The sequence below is a fragment of the Erithacus rubecula genome (assembly GCF_903797595.1).
Source record: "Erithacus rubecula genome assembly, chromosome: 4".
NCBI classification, from domain to species: Eukaryota; Metazoa; Chordata; class Aves; order Passeriformes; family Muscicapidae; genus Erithacus; species Erithacus rubecula.
Window position 1 is genome coordinate 5,118,461 of NC_136686.1, and position 23,307 is coordinate 5,141,767.

Genomic DNA, 23,307 nt, shown 5'->3' on the forward strand with positions numbered 1-23,307 from the left:
AATCCTTGCTGCAGCTGGGCAATGAGTGACACTCCCTGGGACAGGCCAGGCTGGCAGCACCAGCCCCAGAGGGGCTCATCCTGGACACAGGACTGACTCCATTAGTGACCTTTGTCAAGGAGAACCTGTGACAGCAACACCTCCAAGAGCTGATCCTCAGGGCTTGTCCTGTTCTATGGACCTGTATCCCAACTGTGTCTCAAGCCACCTGTGGAATTCAGGATACACTTGGTGGGAAAATGCTCTGAGTATCTTGGCAAAAATCACAGCCAAGGGATTTTGATTTTAATTTAGGAGGAAACAGTGAATGAAGGCAAGGTTCTTAAAAGAAACCACCCCAAAGCATTAGAAAGCCCAGAAGCTGTTGTGTAGAAGTAACTAAGCAGAGACAGAGATGAACAGACATTGCAGACACAAGTGATAGTTTATGTAAACAAAAGAAGTTCCTGCTGTACTGCACATGGAAACAGTTTCATCTGGCTCTAAATGACAAATGTAGCACTGCAAGGAAAGGAGCTGACTGTCAAATGGGCACTCCAGGGAGGATGCACTGGCAATGCAGATGTGCTGTCAGAAGAGCAGGCAGGTGCAGGACACACAAAGAACACCTTAAAGGCAGCACTGACAGTGCTACAGAGCTCCAGCAATCACTGGCAGATTGGTTTCCTTTTGTCACAGGCTGGACTTTCTGGAGCTGTTTTGGCTTTGTGGCTGCAAAGGCTTCAAATGGTGAGTGACTGTGCAAGGTGCTGAGTGTGATGTTTGTTCTGTGGTGAGTCACAAATGATCTATAAAGAAATTCTTTTCTGTCTTGGGAAGTGGCCCATGGGAATGTCATGGGGTTTAACAGGAGCAGGTGCTGGTGCTGCAGCTGGGTCAGGACAAGGCCTGGGATCAATCCAGGCTGGGGATGAGCAGAGGGAGCAGCCCTGGCAGAAGGACTGGGGGGTGCTGTGGGTGAGAGCTGGCCCTGGGGAGGGGGGATTCTGCCCCTCTGCCCTGCTCTGCTGAGACCCCCCTGCAGGGCTGCACCCAGCCTGGGACAGCACAGGAAGGACAGGGAGCTGCTGGAGCCAGGGGACACCAAGGGATCAGAGGGATGGAGCAGCTCTGCTGGGAGGAAAGGCTGAGGGAACTGGGATTGTTCAGCCTGGAGAGGAGAAGCTTTGGGGTGACCTTACTGTGGCCTTCCAGTGCCTGAAGGAACTTATGGAAAAAGAGGGAGAGTGACTTTTGCATGAGCAGATAGTGACAGGACAAGAGGGAACAGTTTTTAACCTGAAGAGAAAAGACTTAGAGAAGCTATTAAGAAAAAGTTCTGTACTCAGGGGGTCTCTGGCAGTGTTTACCCAGAGCAGCTGTGGCTGCACCATCCCTGACAGTGTCCAAGGCTGGATGGGGCTCTGGGATAGTGGAAGGTGTCCCTGTCAAGGGAAGAGGGGTTGGAATTAAAGTCTGTTCCAATCCAAACCATTCCATGATTCTATGATCAGTGAATGATAAAAGATAATCAAAGATTATTTGGGGTAGCAGCTGGCAGGAAGCAGCACCACAGGATCCAGCTCTGACTTTTCATGTCAGTCCCATGAGAGCCCTGTTGTGAAATGCTATGCTTTCCTTAGAATGTTTGCATGTTTCTCCCTGCATCATGGCAATATTTTAGAGTCATTTTCCAGTGGTAAAGTTTGGAGGGTATTTGTGCCTTTAGCCTTGAAGAAATCCCTATCTTGTTTATCAACTCTCATCTTATGAATAGTCTGGAGTCTTCTTAGCCAAACTGATCAGGGAATGGAAAGGTGATGGTGAGTGTCTCAGTTACAAGCACCTGGGGCTAATAACAGTGATTTGGAGGATCAGATGATTCACAGCTATGTTGACAGTGTTTCTTAGGGTTTTTTTCCAGCCTGGAGAATCTCCTGAAGCTGGCAGAATTACCTTGTGTACTCGTGGGTGAGCATGAAGGGAGCAGTCACTTCTGAATGCTCTGTGGTTAAAAGCCACAGTGCTATTTTTGACCTCAGTGACAGGCAGGACTCGATGGCAGAAGCCCAAACCACTCCTGCAGAGTGAATAATGCTGAATAAGCTGTTCTTAGAATGCCAGCTGTGCACACACCCACCTTCCACTGTCCCCTTGGAGGTAAAACATGCTCGATATCAGGCAGGTGCTGAACCTCCCTGCTGCCCTGATTCCACAGCCCACTCTCATCCTCTGCCCCTCTGGATTCATGTCTTGCAAATCTCTGGAAAAGTCTCCAGCTGGTGCTCTGTGGAGCCATCACCTCTTCCCTCTCCTGGGGATCCTCAGGTCCCTAACCTCCCTGAAGCCACCATGCCTTAAGGCTTCTCACAAATATCTTTTGGATTCTTCTTCATCCTTTTATGTTTCATTTTCTTCCCCAGTGCTTTCCTGGTAATTTTGTACAGTTCATTGCTTAAATGAACTGCTGCAGCAGGCAAAGGCTAAAATCAACTGCAATTCAAATTATAGTTATGGAAGTATAAAGTTTATATGGTTCTTTTAAGCTGTAACCATGTACACCTGGAGGTGATTTTAAGGAATTCACCTCTGCTCAGAATCCTTGACAATTACAGCAATTGGAGACTGCAGTGAAAGCTTCATGTGTAACCCTCCATATCTATGGTTTTCTCATTGAAGTTTCCTGCCCAGGTACAGAAGGATGCTTATATTGAATAAAGCACTGCAGAATTCCTCAGCAGCCTCACACAGAGCCCACAGGATGACTTGGAGAGAGCTGTGCTCCTCAGGCTCTTTGAACACCCAACACAGCCCAGAACTGTTGTAAGTACAGCAGTTATTGTGCAAAAGCACCAGATGAAATGGATGATATGTATGGCCCAATCTTTCAAGTGATGTTGAAATTTCTATTAGACCTTCATCTCCACAGCTAGCAAGTCAGCATCATCAGGCTTTATGCTCCTCTAGATAAAAAAAAAAAAATCACTGGCCAGGTTTAAATAATCAGCATTTAATTACTTGATTTTACTCTCCTTCTCCATACAAATGGTGAAAATAAATAAATGTAAAATGTGCAAATTTAAAATATTTATATATATATATATAAAAATAGCAAAGCACCCAAAAATAAACCAAAACCGAATAAAACCCCCTATCAGACAAAACCAAACCAAACTAGAGCCTTCCCTCATAGTGTAAGTTCCTGGAATTTGCTATCTCAGAGCATCCAGCGAGCTCTTGCAGGCGCTGACTTCTCCTTGAAAGCGTCCCCATTTCCTATTTCTCGGAGTTGCGGGTTGGCTGTTCCCGGCGCGGAGCCGCGCTCGGCACCGAGCCCACGCTCCGTGGCCACCCCCGGGGCCGGGCGTGAGGGGAACGGAGCCGGGAACCAGGGGAGCGAAGACAGCGGGGCCAGGAACGAGGGGAACGGGGCTGGGAGTGACAGGAGCGGGGACAGGAGTGAGGGGAGCGGGGCCGGGAGTGACAGGAGCGGGGCCGGGCGTGAGGGGAGCGGGGCCAGGAGCGGAGCCAGCAGTGAAGGGAGCGGGACCGAGAGCTCGGGGAGCGGGGCCGGCAGCAGAACCAGGAGCCCCGGCAGCAGAACCAGGAGCCCCGGCAGCGGCCCCGCGGCTCCGGCCCGTCAACTCCGCGCCCATGGCGGGACACGGCACAGCTCGCCACAGCAAAGGTGACGACACCGAGCTCCCGGTCTCCACTCCCAAGTCAGACGGTTCTTATCTGTTTGGGTTGTTTTTGTTGTGTTTTTTAACTCCTTACATTTGTTTTTCCAGGTCTGTTCTCGAACATCTGGCTGTGGCGAGCTGTCGCTGGAGTCCTCACTGCTGCTGTCATTTTGATTTCATGTATCCAATTTGGTAAGTAAGGAATTTTAAAAGGCAATATAAGTAGCAATAGAAATTCCCAGAGTTTGGGGTTCTGTGCTCAGAGAGGGTGGTGAGGCCCTGGCACAGGGTGCCCAGAGCAGCTGTGGCTGCCCCATCCCTGGCAGTGTCCCAGGCCAGGCTGGATGGGGCTCTGGAACAACCTGGGATAGTGCAATCTGTCCCTGCCCATGGCAGGGGCGTGGAGCAAAGTGATCTTTGAAGTCACTTTCAACCCGAGCCGCTCTGTGATTCTGTGTGAATCTGTGATTTCTGTTTGAAATTGTGGGCCAGTGCTGCAGAAAAAACTCCACGTGCTTCAGTGGGGTCAGTTTAGTCTTAGTGCACTTTTGGTATCAAGTTTGCCACATCACTGTTGGTTTTAATCCAAGTACAAGAAAACAAATAATAACGGGAAGATTGTCCAACCAATCTGCAGTCCTTAAAAAATGACGCTATAATAAACAAAGTTATTAATTCAGCTGTGAGGAAGCAACATATGCAAAAACTGGAGTTGTTGGAATTTTTAAGCTGTAGAAGAGTCCTTGGGTGATACTTTATTATCACCTTCTCAGCTACTTCTACCAATGTGTCCCTGACCATCCTATTAAGGCTATGTCAAGAAGGGTGCAGGATCCAGAATATATCATTAGTTTACAATAATTATTCCAGCTGTGAATAGGTAATAAGTAATAAGAAGAAACTTATGGCTATGTGCTATGGCTAGATGGGGATTATTTCAGATGATGCAGTCAGAAAGTAAAACCTTTCCCAGCTGGAAGAAATGGGTAGATTGTTTTTTATCTTTTCCCGGCAAACCCTTCTCCAGCCAAAGACCTTCCTGAGTGCCCTCCCTTGGAGCTGTGTCCATCAGGCTGGCTGTACTTCCAGAGGAAGTGTTACTACCTCTCAGAGAGGGAAGCTGCCTGGAACTCCAGCCAGAGCCACTGCTCTTCCCACAACGCTTCCCTTCTGGTCATTGAAAATCATCAGGAGCTGGTAAGGGAACCAAAGGGGGCTCCTGTTCCCCCACCAGCTCACTTCCAGGGAACTGCTTTTCCAGCCTCCTCAGCTGAACAGTTAGGAAGCTGATGTAAGACCACAATGAGTCACAGGCTGCACTTTGTGTGGCTGAAAACAGGAAACATCAGTTAGAGCAGTTGATGTTTTAGAAAATATCTGAGTGCTTGTCTGAATTAAATTTGGTGCTGCTCACAGCTATAAATTACTTATATTGAAGGCATCTATCAGGGTAAACACTGTTCATCTCATTTATCTTTAATTAAACAACTGTTTTGTCATATTGAGATAGGTTAATGACAGGCAAGTTGGTAAATATATTAATTGTGACCTTTGGAGTTAGGAGATAGTTACCCAAAGTGCAGCTTGGAGCATTTTTTTTCTATTTTATACCCAACATTAGGAAAGATTCCACCCTGCACAAAGGCCTAGGAGAATATATTCTTCTGTATATGTTCCAGACCTTGATAGCAGACCTTGATATTTTAAAATAGCCTCTCTCTACATCAGTCAACCCTATCCCAGTCACCAGTCTCTGTATATTTAGGTTTTAATATTGTTTCTTCTGCAAGAAAGGCTAAATGGTTGTTTTGCTTTTGCTCTGGATCAAAGAGTTTGTATTTTGATAGCTGGACTGATCATGCAGCTTTTCACATTTGGGTTTATTCTACAGACCTTTATGATGAAGATAACAAAGCAAGATCCATGGATTGGACTCTCTAAAAGAAATGAAGAGTTCTTTTGGGTAAATGGAAAAGCATTAGACAATGAACTGTAAGTTGATGTGGAGGGGTTTTGCTGATGATATTTGATTATAGGGGAGTAAGAAAAAAATACAGAAATAGTGACTTGTAGGAAATATCTGTTATTGTGTTGAAGGGATGATTATGGAGAGAGCATGGAATGCAATGAAGATTTCACATGGCATTGTTAAAACTGTGGCAGATGAAAGAGGTTAAATTTGTAATGTTGGGAAGCAATATGAGGCAGGCTTATGGTAACAGACATTAGGGAAAGTGAAAGTTAAACCAAGAGATCAACATACCAAAGCAATGAGGGAGGAAGGGAAGATTACAGTAACACAAATTTCTCATTATAGAATATATTCTGCAAAAATACCAACCTGCATGTAAGGTGTGAGATATTTAAGAAATTTGGGAGACTGCTAAGACATGTTTTCATTTTCATAGAATTTCCTCTGAAAGAGGCTGCTGGAGGGAAAGGAAGATGTGAATTTATGTTGCATGAGCTGCTCTGTGGCCAGGGCCCTGTGTTCTGTTCCATCCCATCTCCTCAGAGGCTGCTGCAGCTCATCCTGGAGCAGCTGCTGGCAGGAGTTGGCAGAATTACCATTGATAATGGTAAATCTCAGGCATAAGCACTGAGATTTCCTTAAGAGGTGGAAAATTTAAATACCTGTGGCATTACTGGTGATGTGTGACTATACCTACTTCATCCCTGAGCCCTGAAGGCTTGATCTGACAGAGGAATTTCATGTGAGATGTGAAGAACATGTGGGCACCTCATATAGAAAACTGCAACCCTTCCCACTCTTTTATCCCCTGTCTGCAATAAAAACATCCACTGATACTTTCATTTTCAGTGAGGCTCTTCCCATTCTTAGACTTCTGCCTCTCTGCTTGTTTCAAACTGCCTCTCCTGAAGGGGAGGGCAAACACCTTGATGTCTAAGCTCAGGTGTTACTGCACTGGTGGGGATTTGTCCCTTGGTTGTTCCAGAGACCATTCCAGTTTGCTTGGCCTATTCACAGAATTTTATGGCACTTTGTTTGAAAACAGAGTTGCTGAAGGAGTCCCTTACCTCTTATGTAGGGACACCTACATGTGGAAACTGAGGTTTGCTCCTTGGTTTCCCCCCGCTCCCTTAGCCATGGTGCCTGTTGGATTCTGAAGAAGGGAGAAATGAGAAGTACATTTGCTTCAGAGCTTCTGCTGAAACCTTTTCACTGTGTAGGAGTATGTGGAAGTACAAGGTGGTGCTACCCATCTTGCTGGCACAGCATCCCTGAGAAGGGCAAACCTGAGTTTCAGTCTCTACTCTAAGGGTGTATTTCACCACTGAACGAGATGCAGGAGTACTACAAGTCCTGGATTTTGAATTCTGGGCAGAAAATACCACTAAGAAAAGACAATCTCCATGGTGTTCTCTTCAAGGCACAAATCATCACCCTCCTGTGGTGCCTTGCCTGAGATAAATCAGGTTTTCTTCAAAGAGAACCTGGGATGCCCTTTGTTCCATTGCAATATTTGATTGTGGGTGTCCAAGTAATACTGTCTCCCCTTCTCCCTGACAGGTTTGAAGTAAAAGGGTCTGGAAGCTGTGCCTATCTGGAGCCCAAAGGAGTCTCAGCCTCAGGATGCTATTTAACCAGGAAATGGGTCTGTAGCTTGAATATCAACTCAGCACAATGAAGGTGGACAAAGCCACCACCCCTGACACTCAGAGCTCTGATATGATGCCTACACAGGCTATGTCTGGACTTTGGAACCTGGGAATGTGTCCCAGCTCCTACCTGCAGGTGAATGACTTTGCTGGTAGCCAGAATTCTCCACCCATGCAGGAAGGCTTTAAAGATACTATTTAAAAGGTTCTCTTCAGCATCTTGAGGTCATTTCCTTGCCCCATTTTTCCAGGTGCTGCCCAGCTGCAGTTTATTTTTTTTGTGCCATCAGTATTTCTTTCATTTACTCTTCTCATGTAGGAGCAGCTGCTCTTTCTTTCCTTTTTGGAAAGAGGTGAAGATTCTTGTTCTGCTTTTCCTTTTGCCAGGCTCTGTGTGCAGGGATGGGGGGTGAAGTGGGTCTGTCTGTTTGCAGCCAGTGCCTCGTGGGCACAGGGCAATGCAGAAGTGAACACTGTTGTTTCAAACAGGAACAGCAAATTCCTCTCTTTCCATTTAATGGGATGCACCTTGCATTGTATTCCATGTGTTGTCAATGCTATGTTACTTTAATTTTGTTAAATCCTGGTGATAATGCTGTCAAACTAACTTATGTAGCTGCACTGCACCTGAAGTTATTCTCACAACAGTTTCTTTAGCCAAAAAAAAAAGGTCACATAGATAAGAATATTTATTTACCTGAACATCTGCACTGATGGTGGGGAGAGGATTTGGAAGAGTGGCAGTAAATCTGTGAGCATTAATGTGTAAAGGTAGAAATAGTCCTTTTGCAAGGAGGAAAAATCAGGAGAAGGGAATCAGAGAATTAACACCAAGGGATGTTTCTCTGTTTTCCTCATGCCCTGTGCCTGGAATGGTGTGAGGCTTCTGAGCAAGGGGGACATTTCCAGATGGACAGTCAGTGTTTTTTTGTGTGGGTGTCATTTTCAGCAGCAGCCTCCAGTGCTCATGGATTGCTGGGAGCCTGAACAGAATTAGGGCACAAAGCCCCTGATTGTCTGAGTCCCACTCATGTCTAGCAAGTTATCCAAAGATTTGAAGTGTCATTTGACCCAGAGGAAGCAAATTTTCCTGGAAGGAATATGACTATCAAGTTTCTACAGAAGGAAGAATGGGAAGTTCACCTTCATTATTTTCTGCAACAGAAGGACTTGACTGTAGCAGGACCATGCATATGGATTCTGCCAGCAACTTTCAGATGTTTATTTAAATATAATCACTAATTTTGCTGGATTACACTTTTCTTAATTGCTTGTATTCTTTATAGGCAAAGTAACAGGACTCTACAGTATTAAAAGCTCAATTATGAATTAATTTATATGCTGGGGAAGAGTGTTATTCTGTAATATTTTTAAATTAACCTGATTCTGAAGGATATGGTATGTGCAATAGTACTGAAAAGATACTTAATAAATATCTTTACAGACCCCCTGAATTACAGTGATTTGTATCTTAATATTGGGACATTAAAAGTATTTTTTTTTTATTTCAGGCACCATTTCAGTGAAAAAAAAAAAATCTGAAGCAAAGTAAAATATTCAGGTTTTGAACATGTAAAAAAAATCTTTATTCATAATGTTGGGGCTGACATGAAACAAGACATTTGATCCAAAAAGAATGCTTTTCCCTTTCTAACACCTCATGATGTGTCAGACTTTTAACAAAAGGTTACAGTGAAAGCTCTTCTGGAATCTGACTCCTCAGGGATGCAATGAACATCTTCTTTGGTGATGTTAAGAAAAGAAGTGAAGCTGTAAACTCTGCCAACTTGCTGTACTCAGAGTGGCATTTGATGAAGTACTTCAATGGTAATTTCTTTTTCTTTTTAAATAAGTGATTGCTTAAATTGTGGGCAATAGCTTCAGTAAGGCCTAGCAAAAACTTGCTTAATTACATGAATAACAGCAAGAAGGCCCAAATAGTAGATGTTTCATGAATATTGTTAAAACCTAAACATCACAACTAATTGGGAGAAGCCAGCATGCAGGAGTTTGTTTTTCTTGTTAAATTCAGCATGAATCAAGAAAGATCTGCCATAAAACCAGCAATTGTCAACTCCTCTGTATGGAGAAGGGTGTGCTGTGAGTTCCCTGAAGGTGAAAATTTCTCAGCAGTGAGAAATTACCTCTCTATAAAGATGTACTATAGAGGTATAGATGATTATCTTACTCATTTCAGACTTTCTCCTTTTCTTTGCTTCTCTGTCTAGAACAAATGAAACAATCCTCTTCCCCCCACGTGCTGTGCTGAGTTTGGGGGATTTTTGTTGTTTCCTCTTACATAACAGCAGTTTCTCATGAGTCTTGAGCTGCTGATGCTGCATTCTGCAGGGTAAATCTGTGTTGGGATTTTTTTGTTGTTGTTGTTTGAAGGGAAGTCCCTGAGGGTACAGTTCACTTTTTAATCTGCAGCCCTAAAGTGCTGGACATTAATCCTCTCCTGGCTGGTGTGAAAACAACATCTCTGTGAAACTGCAGCTGCCTTTATTTGTGTGAATCAAGCAAATATGAGGTAAAGGCTCACCATCCCAAAAGCCATGTAAAAATAGTTTCTTATTGCTATAAGGACTTAAATTCCAGTTTGTGTCATTTTTGTTAGAGTGGCACCTTCAATTCATGAAATTTTTTAATTCTTGTCAAATATGTAAATCTAATAAAGCCACTGGGTCAGACTGCTCTTAGCATTTTTGTGTTCTAGACCCAGAAATAGCATTTATTCATGACACTTCAATGCCTAAGTAATGCATTTACTGAGTGCATTCCCAGGCATTAATTTCACCACTCTGTTTCTCTGGTACCTCATCATACCATAACTGTGGCTGGAATTTACAATGGGACAAAATATAGGTGGGGAGAAAGGTTATCACCTCTATTTCCTTGCACTGCAATGTTATCTTTCAGTCCAAGCCCCTTCCCTAGTCAATCCCTTCAGGTTCCAAGGCTCAGATTCAGAAGAAGATGGGAGCAATCAGCACATCAACCACAAGTGTCACAAGTCACTCCATGTCTGGTGTGCTGCCCACACCCAGTAGCTGTGCAGCAGCTTTGAATGAGACACTGTCCAATAAGTGCATTTTTTTTCCAGCCCTCAAGTGGCTTCTGTGAGTCACAATTATACCCCAAGGAAAAGAAAAAAAAAAACCAAAAACCAAAACCACAGACTTCAGAAAACACTAAAACCCAAATGAGAAGTCCTCAGCTCAGCAGCTGCCTGCAGGGCAGAGGTGACAGCAGTGAGGCCAGCACACCCTTTGTCCCCCACAGGGGCCATAATTCCTGCACATCCTACAGGCCATGTGCACAATGCTCCTCTGACCTTCCTGAGGCAGCTGCTGCCAAAATCTGTGTGAAGGCTCAGCACCCCAAAATCCTCATGTGCCAGCTTGTAGTCCTGTTGCAGGACCTGTCTTCTGACTTCTTAGGGAGCACAGCACAGCAAAGTGCAAATTTCCCTGCAAGTCTGATAAGAATTATTTACATCACAAGTTGGTTTGTCTGTAAAATGGTTCTGGCAAGAAGCTCTGCCTGTTGTGTGGAAATGTGACTCAGAGCATCAGCAACGTTGCATTCTTCTTACAGATCCACTCCTTTAATGTCTGGCAGTTGTCTGCCTGGATCACGTTTTTCCTTCTGTAAACAGCACAATTCTTGTCAGCCTCGATGCTTTTTAGAGCTGTCCTGCTGAGAGACAAAAAGGGATGCAATAGGTTTAAACTCAGCACTGGTGAAAAATCCTGGTGGTGCTCTGAATGAGAGGGGTGGATGATGCCCACTCAACTACCCCCTTGAAGCACAGCAGCTGTGCAGAGGAACTGCAGGACTCTGAAGGATGGATGCTTGGGATTATTGGTGGTGCAAGGATAAAGATCCTTCCCATGAAGCCATAATGCTGAAGAAAGCTGCACAAATCCCAGCCAGAGCTATGTGGCAGGCATCACCTTCAACAGAGCAGGCAGCACATGGTCTGTAAAGTGAGAGATTTGTTGGCAGGGATTTCAGCAGAAGTGTGTCATAATATCTCTGCATTAATAAATATATCAGCTGTGGCTGTGGCTGGTCCTGGAAGCAGAAATCAGTTTCCAAAAGTTGCCAGCAGGAACCTGTTGACCTGAAACTGGCCATGAAATAGATTCTGAATACATACCTGAGCCTGCAGGGCTGGATCTGTGCTTTGAGTAATTAGCTCAGATTCAGAGTTGTGTTTCCAAGCAGGGATACCACACTTTGCTTTTCCCAAAGACATCCTCCCCCCACAAATCATCACCTCTTTTCTTTTACTTTGTGATCTTCCACTGAACTCCATGTTTTCTCCAGGTCTCCATTGTTCGAGCCAATCCAGACATATTTGGTATCTTTGTCTTTGTTGTCTAAAAATTCCTGTGGAATGATTAGAAGGATGTTACCTGACAGAAGAGCTTTCCTGCTGTGCCCAGATCTTGGTCCTGCCTCATGCACAGCTTTTATTTCCTCTTGAAGAGCAAGGACAGGGCTGCAGCCATGGCAGAGCAGCCCCTTACATCAGCCCATACACATGACCAGCCTCCTCTCTTCCCAGAGCCAAGTGCTGGAAATGAGTGGAAAGTCCCTGGCATTTCTTCTTCCCAGTCAAAACTACTCTGGCTTCCACTTGGCACCTCTTGTGCTTCTCTTCAGCTCTGCTCTGCTGACATTCCCAAACCCAGATTTTGTGCAGGGAGTCAGATCCTTTCCCTGACAGGGCTCATGTTTGTCTACCATGTACTCTTTGACATCCAGGACATTGACTCTTGGAGAAATGTTTAGCTGAGGCCTGTGACATGTTTTTAGGGCTGCTGCAAGACTCACCATCTCAATTTCATCCTCAATGACAAGCAGCTGGGATTTCCTGGCCAGGCAGTTTTTCTGGCTATCCTCCCAGCTCTTGGCCTCCTCGGAGAAGAAGTAACATCTGCTCCTGTGCAGCTGCCACCCAGGGGGACACAGCTCACACCTTGTCCCTGTGGGTGGACAGGGGGAACATTTAGCTCCTACAAAGGATGGAATTCCTCCCCCTGTTCATGAACCATTGTCTGGAAAGTGTTCTCCAGGACAAGAGGATATGTAGCATTTCTGACAGCAACTCCTGGCAGAAGGAAATGTATATGCCAAAAGAGGAGCAAGACTACCATGATTAATGTTAGTTTAGATTTTGTTATCACTGCTCTGCAGGAACACCATCCTTCCTGGGTAGCAGCAGTGAGTTCCCATAAACCACAGGATGTCAGAGAAATGGGAACAGAGACAACAGAACTGTGCACACCACATGTCCTCTATGCTGGAAAGAACTAAGGTGCCTCACCCTGTCCATCTTCACACAGCTCCTCCATGAGCCATTTCAGGAGCTCTGCTGGGACAGTCCTCTCTGAAGAAATGTCACTGCTGGTGCTATTCAGACCATACTGGGGCAAACTTTCTGTTTTTCCAACTCTGCCCTTCAAAACTTGAAGAGGCCAAAGCCAAAAGAAATAATAAAATAAGAGAGAGAGGTCATGGTTAGCAACAAGGATAAGAAAATGCAGTCTTTGTACTCAGAGCTGTGCTGTGAATGTGAGGATGTCTCTGTGCATTGCCTGGTATAGACACAGCTATGAGCAAATTCAGTGAGAACTGAACATCTTCTGAGAAGATGTTCATGGAATGGCTTGGCTTGGAAAGACTTTTAGGGTCATTTCATTCCATCTCCTGCCATGGGCAGGGACACCTTCCACTATCCCAGTTGCTCAGAGCCCCATCCAGCCTGGCCTTGGACACTGCCAGGGATGGGGCAGCCACAGCTGCTCTGGGCAGCCTGTCCCAGGGCCTCACCATCCTCACAGGGAAGAGTTTTTTCCCAATATCCAATCTAACCCTGCTCTCTGTCAGTGTGAAGCCATTGCCCCTTGTCCTGTCACCCCAGATTGCTGTAAAGAGTCTCTCATTTCCTCTATTTGTGCACAAGTTGACACCTTTCAGTGTGACACTAAGGGAATTTTTCTCCCAGCTCTTTCAGAGGTTTAACCATGTCTGCAATGAAGGGATGAAGCAGGAGGTAGGATTTACTCACCCAGCTTGGCTTGTATGGCCACAATTCCCAGCAGGATGAGCACGAGGAATGCCAGGACCAGTGCCACGTAGAACCAGGCTGAGCACCTGTGCTGGCAGCCTGCAGGGAGGCAGGAGGAAGAGCAGCTTAAGGTCCTGGCACTCTTAAAGCTTACACTGAGGGAACAGCAGAGAAATCATCTTCCTAAAATCAGTCTGCTGTCAGGAGGATGCAGCGGCATCTTCCTTATTAAAAATCTGCATCCATTCTGCTTACATGGAAGTGAAATCAAAATATTTGGTCGCATAGAGCAATTGTCAACCATTAAGAATTTGCCTTTTCTCCTTTGACTTATTTTTCTCAAGCATTGCCTACTCCCACCTACCCACACACACTCTGCAGGACCTTGCAGAGCAATTCAGGGAAAGTATCCAGGGTGGGCTGTGGTGTCAGGGATGGGCTGTGGTGTCAGGGATGGGCTGTGTTCCTCCTCTCTGCTCCCTGCTCCCACAACTCAAAGATAACTTCCCTAAATGCACAGTAAAAAAAGTTCTGTACTGACAGCCCCTGGCACAGGGAAGTGCATCAAAGCAAGCATCTCTCCAGCAGTTTGGCATTCACCCTGTGTCACAGGGAAACACTCAGGAAGCTGCAGAACTTGAGGAACTTTGGGGTCAAGGTGCCAGTTCCACGAGACACAGATTTGCACTGCCATAACCTCTGTTTCCCTGACCTTGCTTGCATCAGATGAGCAACTGCTCCACCCTCTGGCTGCCTGACCTATCTGGTGCAATGTTCCCTTTCCCTGGCAGGCAGGTCCTTCAGTACAGGGAGGGTGAGAATCACCAGGGTACTAATGGCACAGAGAGATCTGGGCATTATCCTGCTTCCAAAGCCAAATGCATCCCTGGGACTCTTCCACCATGAGGATTCTAAAAACCATGGAATTATATTTTGCTTTACTACATTTTCCATGTAGGACACAAAGGCTTTTTTTAGAAATTATTTTTAAAACATCTCTCAATATTATTTTTAAAAGGAAAGTGTAAAATCTGAGAGCCCAGGGAAAAAAAGCAGCAGATGAAATAATAGATCATCCCTTCATTGAGAGAGTGTACATAAAGGCTCTTGGTAACAGGTTTCACTGTGGGGCAATAGGAAAAACTATATCTATAATTAGTAACCAAACAAAATTGCACAGTACCAGGAGCGGAAGTCTCTGCTCTGCTGTTCCCTCGGGGCTGGGGCTTCACATGCAGCTCAGCATATGTGATCGTGTTTCCTGTAAGGAAAGGTCAACACTGACATTTGTGGCTGTGCAAATCACCAAATGGAGGAACAATAAAGGCTGAGCCTGTATGAAAAGGGGTGTGTGTTTCCAGGGCTGCTTGTTCAGCATTTTCCTCTTCCTAGGCAACGACAGGCAAGATGATGATTTACCACTTCCTCCTGCTGCCAGGCAGGAGAAACCTCCTCCATAAGCTTTGAACTGCTGTGTGGCTGGAGCAGGAGCCAGACAAACAGGCTGAAGGATGGGAAAGACCTGGATCCTAGCCATGGCAAGCATCCCATCTGTGGCTGAGCCATCTCAGAAGGTACCACCAGGGGCTGGAGGGGCACCAGAGCCACGACTGCTTTTGGGGCAGAGACATGCCAAAAGGAAAACCAGCACTTAGAGAAATACTGCTGCAGCAAGGTAATTCCTGGGGCATTCCTGACTTGTGAGTGTTTATCCCAGGATATTTCAGGTGGTGCCTGTAGCACCAGAGGAATGGACATCCTTTTCCAGAAACACATTACCAAAACAAAACCAAAAATGGCATTAAAATCTCACAGTGTGGGTTCAAGGCATGTGGATTCTTTCTTTTCAATATAATTTACCTGGGTATTTTGCAGAGCTACTAGTTAATGCTATGGAAAGTATCTGAACCTTTGGGACACTGCTTTTGGTTCCACAAATGGAGAGATTTTATCCATCTGTATCAAAAATAAGCTTCTGTGCTACCACCCTAGTTTGTGACCAGTGGGGCTTTTAAAAAGAAATGTTGTATTAAATTTCACTGATCAGAGAAAAACTTGGCAGAAGAAGAGAGTCTCATTAGGTTAAAATGAGGCAGCATTTCATATGAGAATTGCTGAAGTATGGAGAGGTTTTACAGTAAAAAAAAAAAAAAATCACTGAGAACCTGATTGGCAAATAAGGGTTATTGATATACAGGAGAAAATCCATGCTTTAGAGAATCTGACCTAATGCACCTGGTTGTTTGCTTTATTTCAAGTTATTAGCTCAATGAACTACAGAAAATTTGTAAATTAAATATAATTGTTCTCAAATCAAATGCCCTAAAAGTTTTTCTTCTTAGAATGTAAATAATTTTGCAAAAACACTCAGGGCTTTTAAACTTTTAAATGCACTAGCCCTGTAAATGGAGGTACTTCTGAAATAAGTACTTTAGACATTCTGCTACAATTATATAATTTGTCTCTCGAATGCACATTTATTCCTTCAAAGAATATCTCTAAGTCTGTAAGAAAAAACCCATCTATGCAAGCTGAATATTTGAACAAAATCATTCCTTCTATTACAGTGTGTATGGTTATTTGAATGTGAAGTCCTCAGAAGTCAGCAGGGGGTTTAAAAATATCACATAAGCTTAATTCTGCCGGATGCTTCTACACCCTCACCTAATTCAACAACAAGGTGGAGATCTCTGTCAGTCACTAAAACTGAAATTTCACTTCCCTGTGCCTGCTGTCAGGTGCAGAAAAACATCTGTTTATTGCAAGCTTCTGCTTGGTGAATGTGCAGACAGGGAATGTTCCTGAGGATTGTCCATTAGGGAATGTCATGTCCAGATGTGGGTCAGCACATCCTGGAATCTGGGGAAAGCTGGAGAGGCTCCAGGTGGACCTGGTCAACATCTGGAGCAGCCCAGGGTGTTAAGGAGGGGAACAAGGAGTTAAGGGCACAACCAATAGCAGGCTACAGCCACTTGTGGGTTAGTTTGGTGATGGAATTGAACTCTCCTTGGTTTGTTCTTCTCCCAGGGAAAGTTAAAGTTCTGTGTAGCCACTCACAATTAATAACCAGGCAATTCTCAAATTATCCGTGAGGGAATTGGGACACAAAAGCTGCTGGAGTCTTCTGCTGGAAAATGGATTCCCAGGTATCTTTATCCTTGCTGGGATTTGGGAACACTTTTCTACTTTTGAAGCACATGCACAGTAAAAGCAGTAAAAACAGTAAAACCTGCACCTAGCAAAGCCTGTGCACAGATAGTGCCATTGCTAAATCCTCAACACACTCTGGCAGAGCATCCAAGAATCCCCTTGTCCTTCTTTTTCAGAGCACCTGAGTGACAGCTGGAGTCCAACTCTTAAGTCTAAGCCAAATCAAATAAAATGTATTTGAGTATAATCAGACATAAGTGTGGGAGAGTTGAGACTGGGAGCTATAAACAGTGAAGAAAAGATTAGTTAAGAGATTTTTGTATAATTAAGACATCACAACTCAGACTTGTAGAAATACTGGTGGAATCTCTGGTGCCCATTTTTTAAAGGAGATGGAAGCATTGGAGTATGAACCGAAGAACATCCACAAAAATGATTAGCATTTTTGAGAAGTAAAATATTTAAAGGGAAAGGGCATTGAGAGATCACTTAATTACCAGGGCCAGTAACTTCATGTAAGAAAATACCAAAAGTTAAAATCAGTTCAACAAAAGTTTACTAAGAGCCATCCACACATTAATGATAAATTTCATTGGAACTGGCTTGTCCAAAACTGAGCTTTTCCTTTGGGCAGCATGATCAAGAAATACTTTTGGATATCTTCTAATCAAGATTTGATGTCTGTCTCCCTTCACAAATACATTTTATCACTTTGGATAGTGGATAAAATTCCAGGCAAACCCTCTTTGTGTTGCACAGGTTACAGCAGTGCAAACAACATCCAGGGGTGCATGAACACACAGTCTAAGGTAGTATTTTTATCATTTTGTATTTGGCTACCAGTCTTGTAAAAATATATAAAAGGTATTATTTTCTGTCATTTAAGTGCATGTATTCAGAGCACCATCATCACTATTAATCTCCATTGTAAGTAGAACATCTAAAAATGCTCATTACACAATGTTGTCTCCTTAAGGGATTGAATACATTAATTATAATGAAAGCATGAAAGTATCCTTAGTCTGATGCCAGAAGCATTTCCTATTTGCTCATAATAAGCTGTCATTCGTATTAGGTGTGATCCAGAATTTTGTCTAAATGTTTCATGAATGAATTACTTTTTTTTTCCCCCAAGTAGTAGAAATTTCACTTTTCCAGAAAATTTAGTTAAAATCATCTCCTTACCCTGAATATCAGTTTAATCCTCTGGACTTTCTCTACAAATATATGATGTGATCACAGATTGATAACTTGATTCTGTAAAATCACCACTGGAAAATTGAAGAGAAAGAGCAGGAAGTTTTTAGGGGACATTCAGTACTTCCTTCAGGGACAGTGACTGCACTTTTGGCTGCTACAGCTTTCCTGGTTTACTGATTAATTTACTGCTCCTTTTCCATGAACATAACCATCGATCTGACTTGTGGGCCAGGTAGTAATCCAGTGGAGCATTGCCTTGATCATGTTACTCATTTAAAAATAAATATAATGATTGTGATTCAACCAATGAACACTTTTTCTTTCTCATTCTGTCACTTAAAGCCTGGGACCAGACCTGAGCTGCTGCTCCTTGGTGTTGTGATTTGGGAGCAGCTTGGCTGATCTGCACTGCGAGGATCTCGCCCGCTCTTCCAACTCCTTGCCCTTCCCATGGCATTCTTCTAGATCCACCCAGTTTAAAATGCAAGGGAGAAAGAGAGAGAGAGAGCTCAAACAGCAAACAAGAGGTTTTACCTGTGTTCACCTGCCTGCCCAAGAGGTTTTACCTGGGTTGGATGTCCCTGGGGGAGCGCGTGGCCTTTCCCTGGGCAGCATCGCCACGGCGGCGTAGGTGACATCCCCTGCCATCCGTGAGCCCGTCCCTCAGAGCTGTGGAAACAGCCTGGCCCTCTGAGCTATGGAAAAAGCAGCTCTAGCACAGTCATTTGCATCCTGTCTCAGCTTTGCCTGCCTCCAAAACACACGCACTGCAATGACTCTGAGGAAGGCTGAGAAACAAAAAAAAAAAGGAAGTCACTACATTGCTTCTTTCAGTGCAGCTTCAAAGCCTGTTTTCAGCCATCATTCTGTCTCTTCTTGCCCTTCAGAACACAGGAGAAAATGAAGATTAAACCACATCATTTTCACTAATATATAAGAAAAAAATCTCGTTGGTCAAAGCAGAGGAAATTCTCTAAGGAATGCCCAAAAATGGACTTACACAGGTATGCAAGGTTTGCTGGTTCTCATGAGAATAGAGAGCATGATTTTTGTGCTGTGGCTGTTTTGTGCTCCTGTGCATGATCTTGCCTATCCACCTGAAAGAAAGATAAACAAGAAGTACATGTAACAGTATGTACTGGGGTTTTGGGGTTAATTTATTGCAACCAGGCAACTTCAAAAATGTAACTCAAATTCTAACCTGCTCCACCCACAAAGTACTTTAATGGTTTAACAGCTGAATTTAGGTTATACTGATGATGCATTAACATGAACTCAGAATGAGATTTAAAAAAATATGATCAACACTTTTTGCAAGAATATTTCCATACTTTACTCTTACAGTAGTTCAAGGAACTGCTGCTCCTACATTGTTTGAACTATTCCCTACTTGAGCCAACAACTCCACAGATGGAAAACCTGAGTTGCCTTTATTACCTTAAACTCCTTTTTCATTACCCATGTGTTTGCTGCAGGATATCTTGATGACAATGTTTTTGTTCTCTATTTCAGGTGTGGAGGAAACCTCACAGATTTTAATTGAAACATAAACACCTTCTAAAACCTAAAAATACATTTAGAACACTCAGAAACAGAGTCCTGTGCATGACATTTCATGCTAAGAACTACACTCTTGGGTTTGTACCTTATTCCCACTTAGAAAATTCCCTCCAAGTTCAACACAGAGAAGGTCCACAAACCTACATGGGTCTGTTGAAAACAATGTTTATGCAGGATGCTTGCAGGTTTTTGTTACATTCAAAGGGACCTGAAAAAGCCAAAGCTAGGGATTGTAAGCTTATATTACTGATTTTTCCCTTCCGATGCTCAACGCTGGTAATGGTGTTAAGGGCAGAAATAAAAAGGTTTAGGGAAAAAAAAAAAACAACATTTGATAGTCATGGAACAGATTAGTCAGAAGTGCTGCCCAAGTATGATTTATAAGCAACGTATCTAAATCATGTTGGGTTTATTATCTGATCATAAATCAATACTGTGAACTAGAGCCTGGTGAGGCTTGTTTCACAGACACCTACATAGCAGTCAGATCACCTGGCCTCACATCAAACACAACTTTGTCCTCTGAATCAGTTTTCCCCTGAACTTCTCAGCATCCTTTACAGCAGGATAGTTAGGCTCCAAAATGGAAAAAAAAAAAAAAAAATAAAAAAAAACCAACCAAAACCCAACTCTGAGCCAAATCCCACTTTCCTTATTTGGTTTTTTTTTCTGAAACTTTAGTCCATAAAGGAGAGTTAGAAAGCCAAACAGGTTGTCTGAACTGTCAGTACCTTTCCATCATTGCCCACACCTCAGCATTCTTCTCTCACATGATTGCCTCCTAAACCAGTCACAGCCATCCAGAGGTAACCATGTACAGGCTGTTTCCTCTCCTCCTGTCCTGTTCCCTGGGAGCAGAGCTGACATTCCCCCAGCTGTCCCCTCCTGTCAGGGAGTTGTGCAGAGCCTGAAGGTCCCTTCTGAGCCTCCTCTTCTCCAGGCTGAGCCCCTCCAGCTCCCTCAGCTCCCTCTTCACAAGCTGTAATCTGGGTTGAGTTTTGTTTATTGCATGATCCACCCTTGCCTTGTGTCTTTTGGGTTCTCCAGGTAAATCCTTGCCTCGGCCTCTTCTTTCCTCCCAGGAAATAAATCTGGGTTAATATGCAGAGCTTACAGAACCCTGTGAGGCCCCTCAAGCATCAGGGGCTGTGTATCAAACATCCATGAATCTGGGGAGGGAGAAGTGGTGTTTTAGCTTTGAATTTTCAGACTTTTTGGCAGAACATGGAGATGTCTGAGGGTCCAGACTCTCCTGCAGCACATGCAAGGAAAGATGGTGGGGTTTTGGTGTAGGATTTCTCAGCGCATCATGAAGAGTTTGACAGCCTGGAGCTTCAGGGACACTGTGGGGTAGGCAAAGGGATGTGAGCTCGTGTCATTCCCCATCCTGACGTGCTCCTGGGTGCACACAGACCCCCCTTCTTCCAACTGCTAAGCCTGGCTGATCTCACTGGGTGATGTTCTGGTGTCAGCACAGTCAGCAGCTCCAGCCATGCACAGACCAAAGGTGGTGACAACTGCAGATGTCACCCCTTTTGTGGGTGTGACAGCATTGCCTTCACTGTGTGGAGGCAAAGGCAGACTGAAAACAGTGATGTGGGCAAAGCAGAATGCAGCAAAGCAGAATTCAGCACCTCCTGCTACAGAACAGGCAGCTCAGCCCAGGACTCCAGCTGCCTCATAATGCACTTTTGAAAGAATTTGAACTGCTGGTCCAAAAATAAAATGCAGTCCCAAAGGCTGAGGTGCAACACAGAGGCTTCCAGCCCAAACTGAGGGAGTCCCATGAGTGAATGTCCAGTTTAGGTTTCAATTCTAAGCCTCTGCTGTGCCACACAGAACCTGTTTGTAGGTGAGGTGCAAAAGCAGCACCCAGAAGGCACTATCAGAGACACCTATTGCCATAAAGGAATAGGTGGTGGTGTGTGTGGTTATCACACACTGCAGCAGGAAAAATTACATCATTTAAACTTTTAAACTCACTGACTGAAATGTATTTATTTATTTTATCAGACCTTCTCTGTTGTGCTGTATTCTGCCATACAGACACAGCCTGCCTTGTTTCAGGTCTAGTAGAGCTCCTATCTCTTATCCTCATGGCTGAAAAAGTCTGGTTTTGGGTATCACTTTAACCTGTGGGTCTGTGAGCACTTAGCAAAGAAGGGCATCAATTCCAGGATGCAGGTAGAAGGGCAAAAATAAAACTACTTATCTGAGCCCATCAGCAGGCCAGGGGCAGGGCTAGAAGGCTGCTCAGCACTTCTGTCCCTCAGCACAACACCCTTTTCTGAAGTGTGCTGGTTTGGGCTGGGACAGAGCTCATCTCACCTACAGGAGCTACTATGGATTTGTGCTGGAAGCAGAGTGGGTAACACAGGGATGTTTCAGCTACTGCTGAGCAGTGATAACACAGCATCTCTTCTGCTTCTCACCCCACTCCAGCACAGGAGTCTGCACAGGAGTTGGGAGGGGACAGCTGACCCCAATTGACCAAAGGGATTCCCCCTATGGCACCATGAGCAGTATTTAAAGCTGGGGAAGAAGGAAGGGGGCATGTTGTGAGTGCTGGTGTTTCCCACATCAGAGTTATGTGTGATGGAACCCTGCTCTCCTGGAGATGGCTGAGCACCTGTTGCCCCTGGAAAACTGTGAGTTAAATCCTTCTTTTGCCTTTTCCTGTGTGTGCAGCTTTTGCTTTATCTATTAGAGTGTCATCTCAACCCATGAGCTTTCTTACTTTGACCCTTCTGGTTCTCCTCCCCATCCTCCAGGTGTCAGTGGCTCTGTGGGGCTGAGCTGCTGATGGGGTTAACCATGACAGCAGGTTGGGCTGATTGCTGATACCTCATAGATCTGTGGGTTGTTGCTTAAAAAACTGTAAAACCAGATTCATCAGTTCCCTTCTTTACATGTATTCCAGAGATCTTTCTGGATTTACATACCCACTCAGACTTAGAAATCCCTTAGCCATTAATGCATTTATTTTATGTCAAAATGCTTTTGGGTAAAAAAATTCCTTTCTGCTTGTGAAATTGGAAGCAAAGCTGTTGTAAAAGTGACCATCTATAAATTCTGTAGATTAAATGGACTAATGGTGTTTGTAAGCACACACAGCTTACAATTCTTCCAGTTGGCAGAAATGAAGTGGCAGAAATGAAGAACAGACTCCCTTTCACGTAACTTCCAGTGCTCTCTAGCCTTATTTCTTTACAAGTATGTGCCATCTTTACATTTTCCCCAGGAGGCAGAAATGCAAGTATGAATGATTTTTTCTTGATAATTTCAATATTCAAAAACTCTTCTCACATTGGCTTCAGAACAGATTAGTATAACAATGCAGATGATACAGCTCCTAAATTATGATGTTTGTGTTGGAGGAAGGGGTTTAAATTTAAGAAAAGCTTGATGTATAAGAATCTAGCTTGAGCAATAAAGAGTGAGAATGAGCAGTAAGATTGTGTGTTGCTTGGATGTAATGAACACACTGGAATTATTCCAGGCTGTAAAAATTGCAACCAGTGAACTGCAGCAGTGGAGAGAAGGAGGCAAGTGAGAAGCAGGGTGTTAACAGGAGGGCCCAATGTTGTGTGCACCTTGAATATGGAAAAACAAGGAAGTAGAAAGAAGAGCAGTACAGAAGAACAAGCAATCCTTTTCAATCCTAAATTTAACTCTACTGAGAGAATCTCAGCTTGGGCCAAGCTGAAAGGGACAACAGTGGGTGAGCTGGTCCCACCTCCCTGCTCCAGCAGGGCCATCTCAGGGCACAGGATTGTGTCCAATTCTGGGAGACTCTCTGCTCTCTGTTTTAGGGCTCAGTCACTGCACAGGACAGAAGTTCTGCCTCCTCTTCAAGTGGAACCCTCTGAACTCCTGCCAGTTCAGGAGTTCTCAGTTAAGTTGTAATAATAGACAATAACACTGCACACAATTTATCCTGCTATGCTGAGTAATTGAAGTTAGCTCTTGATTTTTCTCCTGTTAAAATAAATGTCCAGCCAGTATTGCTCATGACCTGGACATTAGAGCTAATTA

The 23,307-nt window shown here is 44.2% G+C and overlaps 2 protein-coding genes across 5 annotated transcripts; one reads left to right on the forward strand and one right to left on the reverse strand.

Annotated features, from left to right (window-relative positions):
- The first annotated feature begins 3,603 nt into the window (after positions 1 to 3,603).
- On the forward strand, positions 3,604 to 10,073 carry LOC306801316 (C-type lectin domain family 2 member L-like). The gene is made up of 5 exons (XM_079304273.1): positions 3,604 to 3,667; positions 3,771 to 3,853; positions 4,674 to 4,859; positions 5,554 to 5,654; positions 7,195 to 10,073. Exons 1-5 carry the CDS (start codon positions 3,634 to 3,636, stop codon positions 7,310 to 7,312), a joined length of 522 nt encoding a protein of 173 aa, XP_079160399.1. The 5' UTR covers positions 3,604 to 3,633; the 3' UTR covers positions 7,313 to 10,073.
- Positions 10,074 to 10,173: 100 nt separating this feature from the next.
- On the reverse strand, positions 10,174 to 19,501 carry LOC306801311 (killer cell lectin-like receptor subfamily F member 1). 4 transcript variants are annotated; one of them, XM_079304265.1, is made up of 8 exons: positions 18,713 to 19,501; positions 18,279 to 18,500; positions 14,546 to 14,623; positions 13,363 to 13,461; positions 12,619 to 12,759; positions 12,126 to 12,277; positions 11,566 to 11,678; positions 10,174 to 10,982 (listed from the first exon to the last, which is right to left on the reverse strand). In XM_079304265.1, exons 2-8 carry the CDS (start codon positions 18,358 to 18,360, stop codon positions 10,847 to 10,849), a joined length of 801 nt encoding a protein of 266 aa, XP_079160391.1. In that variant the 5' UTR covers positions 18,361 to 18,500; positions 18,713 to 19,501; the 3' UTR covers positions 10,174 to 10,846. The 4 variants fall into 4 exon arrangements, with proteins under 4 accessions (XP_079160391.1, XP_079160392.1, XP_079160390.1 ...); XM_079304266.1 differs by having other exon boundaries at positions 10,174 to 10,979; positions 18,279 to 19,501; XM_079304264.1 differs by having other exon boundaries at positions 18,279 to 19,501.
- Positions 19,502 to 23,307: the final 3,806 nt, after the last annotated feature.

Excerpts from the sequence above, each read along its gene's own strand:
- LOC306801311 (XM_079304265.1), bottom strand. The coding sequence starts at position 18,360 with ATGGCAGGGGATGTCACCTACGCCGCCGTGGCGATGCTGCCCAGGGAA. Across the intron at positions 13,462-14,545 it reads AGCAGAGACTTCCGCTCCTG|GCTGCCAGCACAGGTGCTCA; the intron begins GTACTGTGCAAT and ends GCCTCCCTGCAG. Across the intron at positions 12,760-13,362 it reads GGCCATACAAGCCAAGCTGG|TTTTGAAGGGCAGAGTTGGA; the intron begins GTGAGTAAATCC and ends GGCCTCTTCAAG.
- LOC306801316 (XM_079304273.1), top strand. The coding sequence starts at position 3,634 with ATGGCGGGACACGGCACAGCTCGCCACAGCAAAG. Across the intron at positions 3,668-3,770 it reads CACAGCTCGCCACAGCAAAG|GTCTGTTCTCGAACATCTGG; the intron begins GTGACGACACCG and ends TTGTTTTTCCAG. Across the intron at positions 4,860-5,553 it reads TTGAAAATCATCAGGAGCTG|ACCTTTATGATGAAGATAAC; the intron begins GTAAGGGAACCA and ends TTTATTCTACAG.